The following is a 4712-nucleotide window of genomic DNA, read 5'->3' as shown; positions in this document are numbered from 1 at the left end:
AATTTTTTTTTTAAAAATCAGCAGTTGAAAATTGTTACATATATTATTTGCAAAAGTTGCATAACCCCAGTTTGCTTGCAGTGCATGGACCTTAAATTAAACTTGTTCTGTGATTTACATGTTGCACTATTTTTCGTTAAATTAAAATTGTTACATATATTATTTAAATTAAACTTGCAGTGCATACCAAATCTTCTACAGTACTATTTTTCGTTGAGTACATATATATAAGTGCACTAACATGATGTACAATTGCGATTCTTATTGCAGAAATCGATGAGCTTTGCATCTGAAGCATCTGAGGTTAGTCATCTGGTTTCATATTCTGTTGCATTGTGCATTAGAGCATCACTTTTTTGTGCATATGCTAGTTTCTATTTATCAGGGTCAGTGAACTTTTCTGCATGAATACTTTGCAATACCTACAACTGCAAGAGATGTTTTTTGAAGAGCAAAACTAATTGTGATAGTTGCTGCCTTGAGTTCATTGGCTTCATTCCTCCTGTAAACTACTAAATATTGGAGTTGGCAGCATTATCTTGTTTTCAGAATGAAGGTCAAATAAGGTTGTACAATCCTTGTATTATGCCCTTACAAAATATTGTAAACCATTATATGCCTCTTGACCCACATGTTAGACACGGGGTGGCTGCATGTTGTAGGCATATGCCTTTTTTTCAGCTTTGCAGAGACGTACAATGTTCAGGATATCGGTAACTTGTAGCTGCTCAGTCGGTTGAGGAGTAGGGATTAATCGGGGAATCGACCTATTAACTGAATTTATCGGTAACCCATTTATCGGTAGGTTAATTAGGGCCATATCTATATATCTTCGCTTCAAAGATGGAGCATTTGCAGTGCTAGAAGCAGCCACAGATTGCTAAATATCAACAAATAGTCAAATACATCACATTAGACAATAAGCAGCAGCAGAATATAGGAAGCAGCAGCAGCAGCAGCAGTGAAGGAGAGGCAATAAGCAGCAGTAGCAGCAGCATATAGCATAGATCAGATTGCTGCTCGGAGAGTAGTGGCGGCGGCGATGGCTGCTCCAGCCTTCTCCAACGAGGCTTACTACTACAGGAGGGGAGGGGAGGGGAGGGGAGAGTGAGAAGGGAGGGAACGGGCTGTGACCTAAACACCCAGTTTTGGGGTAAAGGAGGGAATGGGCCAAACTTTTGGGCCCAAATTTCTCTCTCCAGTTAATTGGCCCAGTGGGATAAATCAGCCTTAATCCGCTAGACCAGTTAACGCGAAGGATATGCTGTTATCACATCCGCGACCTACGGAATCAGGATTAACTGGCCAATTAACTTAAATATTGGCTGATATTTTGAACAGTGGGGACATATAGGGATGTTACCCTGTCAATCTACTAATTTTCAGTTTCTTTGGCATTGACAATAAATCGATTTCACCTTCTGATGTAGGGAACATAATCTAGTCAGTATTTCTGGAATGCTAAGTGTAGGTGTGTCGGCCGGCCCAATGCCACGCTAGATCGAAAGAATGAAAAGACACAAGAAGCCTAGTAAATCCTTCGCATTTTGCGACCATTCCCGCGAGGACTACGATTCGGAGCAGAACCCAGTTTCATCCTAATAAATAATCTTGATTATAGAACTGCTCTCTTCCATCCTCCCGCATACGTACATTCTTTAATGTGGATGCGTGCCAGGTGCCAATAGTGCCATAGAATCTATGTCCTCTTGAGTGTTAACATCATGGCCTCTTCTTGGCATCTCTTTGTCCTACCAGGAAGACTATTCTTCAGCACTATAGCACATGAGATCGACATGTTTTTCTTGTAACCGCATGGTCTACTTAATTCTACTAGAAGAGTACTTTTATAGATGTAATCATGTAGATGAGGAGGAAAGTAATAGTGTAAGTACATCAATGCATGCTGACACAATTCAGTTTCATGGGCCTTGGTTGGCTGAGTCCTATGCACCATGCCCCATAATCAAGCTCCCTTTAACTCCCTGATTTAGCATCATTCGCATGTGAAGCATGTATATATTAACACATTTGCATGCATGTCCAGGATTAGCTACCCCTTTCTGCTTTATGCATTTCTTAATATATATTGATCTAGTGCAGGAAGTTCCACCACTGGATTTAAACGAACTCCTTGCGTATTTTCTAAAGCAATCTGGACCATTGTTTGACCAACTTGGTATAAAAAGAGGTAAGGGGCCTTATTTTAGTTCAACAAAATCTAAGGTCTGCAGAATATTGGAATATATGTGTGTGAGCTTGTGCCGTACTGATTTTTTTCTTCTCGTGTGGAATAGATGTGTGTGACAAGCTGGTGGAGTCTCTATGCAGCAAGCGCAAGGACCACTTTGCATGTGATCCGTTGTCAACTAGTGAATCATCTTCCTTCAGAAATGACAATACTTGTGATGAACTTGATCTAAGAATAGCTAGCGTCCTTCAGAGTACAGGGCATCATTATGAAGGTGGGTTTTGGGATGATGGGCAAAAATATGATGTAGCTGACAAGAGACATGTTGCCATTGTCACTACCGCCAGTCTTCCCTGGATGACGGGAACAGCTGTAAATCCTTTGTTTCGAGCTGCATACTTGGCTAAATCTTCCAAGCAATATGTAACCTTGATGGTGCCCTGGCTTTGCAAGTCAGACCAAGAGCTCGTCTATCCGAATAACATGACTTTTAGTTCTCCAGAAGACCAAGAAACTTATATAAGGAATTGGCTGGAGGAAAGAGTTGGATTTAAAACCGACTTCAGAATATCATTCTATCCTGGAAAGGTAGGGTCTCTTTTTTAATCCATAATGTCAAACGCTATGTGTTTTAGTTGTCTAATCATTTATCCGCCCTGGCTGCAGTTTCAGAAAGAAAGGAGAAGTATAATTCCTGCTGGGGACACTTCACAATTTATACCATCAAAGGAAGCTGACATTGCAATTCTGGAAGAGCCTGAGCACCTGAACTGGTACCATCATGGAAAGCGTTGGACTGATAAATTTAATCATGTCGTCGGTGTTGTGCATACAAATTACTTGGAGTATATCAAGAGAGAGAAGAATGGTGCTATTCAAGCTTTTTTTGTCAAGCACATTAACAACCTTGTTGCCAGAGCTTATTGCCATAAGGTAATTATAAGTATGGTACTATGACTACTATGTTTATTGCGATGTTCGAGTGGACACAGTGTGAACTCTTCTTCACATATATACATATATTCAATAACTATGTGCTAGGTTGTTTTTCCTTACTGAGCTGGTATTGATACGTGTAGGTTTTGCGACTATCTGGGGCTACTCAAGATCTAGCCAGATCCATGATCTGCAATGTACATGGTGTTAATCCCAAGTTTCTGGAGGTTGGGGAGAGAATAGCAGCAGAGAGGGAATCTGGCGAGCAGTCCATGTCCAAAGGAGCTTATTTTCTGGGGAAGATGGTCTGGGCCAAAGGCTACAGAGAACTGATAGATTTGCTTGCGAAGCACAAGACGGATTTGGACGGTTTCAAACTGGACGTCTATGGAAACGGTGAAGATTCAGTAGAAGTGCAATCAGCTGCCAAGAAGCTGGATTTAAATCTTAACTTCCATAAAGGCCGAGATCATGCAGACGATTCTCTTCATGGGTAAAGATCCGAACCATCCAGCTTTGAAAACGTATGCCTTGTACATCTGCGATGTCATTGATCTGAATGCTTCTTCCTTCTTGTGTTCTTTTTCCAGGTACAAGGTTTTTGTAAACCCGAGCATTAGTGATGTCCTCTGCACCGCCACTGCTGAGGCACTAGCCATGGGCAAGTTTGTGGTCTGTGCGGATCACCCATCCAATGATTTCTTCAGATCATTCCCAAACTGCCTGACGTACACGACGTCAGAGGATTTTGTTGCCAAAGTGAAGGAAGCAATGACCCGCGATCCCCAGCCCCTCACACCTGAGCAGCGGTACAACCTTTCGTGGGAGGCTGCGACCCAGAGGTTCATGGAGCACTCAGAACTGGACAAGGTCCTGAGCAGCAATGGTGATTCTGCCAGCACCTCTGGAAGCAGCGTCGATAGGAGGATGAAGAAATCAGCCTCATTGCCAAACATGTCGGACATCGTGGATGGCGGCCTAGCATTTGCCCACTACTGCTTCACGGGCAGCGAGCTCCTCCGGCTGTCGACTGGGGCGGTGCCCGGGACCCTGAACTACAATAAGCAACATAGCGTGGACATGCACCTGCTGCCCCCTCAGGTACAGAATCCTGTATATGGCTGGTAAGACAGAACCACTGCTGTTAGTAGTACATAGATAGGTCTGTAATTTGTGACACTAATTCTTTTTCCTCCTCTCCTCAATGCCAACGGCAAAGCCTTGTTCATTATTATCAATATGAACTACAGACTACTTGTAGCACTAGATAAGAGTTGTGTATTCGATCCCTTGAGTTTTGATGGCCATTTTTCACTGGGACGCTCACATCTTTGTATGGCTGGTACAGTAGCAATGAGAATCCTATGCCCATTTCCCTGTGTCTGCACCGAAACTGGCCTGCGTCGCTCCTCGCATGCGTGTACCGCACTGGTGCACTCATACGCTGCTCCACTGTTTTCTATCTATCTACTCCGACTTGTATGCGGTACAGTATGCTCTAGTGGTACCATGATTGATTTCATGACAGGTAGAGCTTGGAATGTCTGCCTGGTACCACTACAGTACGCCTTCACACTGATGGCTC

The 4712-nt window shown here is 43.0% G+C and overlaps 1 protein-coding gene across 1 annotated transcript; it reads left to right on the top strand.

Annotated features, from left to right (window-relative positions):
- Positions 1-270: 270 nt before the first annotated feature.
- On the top strand, positions 271-4441 carry LOC123176237 (digalactosyldiacylglycerol synthase 1, chloroplastic; the record flags this gene model as incomplete). Its single annotated transcript, XM_044590539.1, is given in 6 exon segments — positions 271-303; positions 2104-2191; positions 2298-2779; positions 2858-3124; positions 3271-3620; positions 3718-4441. Coding segments are annotated over 6 exon segments (1758 nt in total), but the record flags the coding sequence as incomplete, so codon positions are not given.
- Between the last annotated feature and the right edge of the window lie 271 nt (positions 4442-4712).

The sequence above is a fragment of the Triticum aestivum genome, unplaced genomic scaffold (genome assembly GCF_018294505.1).
Source record: "Triticum aestivum cultivar Chinese Spring unplaced genomic scaffold, IWGSC CS RefSeq v2.1 scaffold94300, whole genome shotgun sequence".
Classification (NCBI taxonomy): domain Eukaryota; kingdom Viridiplantae; phylum Streptophyta; class Magnoliopsida; order Poales; family Poaceae; genus Triticum; species Triticum aestivum.
The sequence above is the reverse complement of the archived record's forward strand: the minus strand, read 5'-3'. Positions and strand labels throughout refer to the sequence as shown.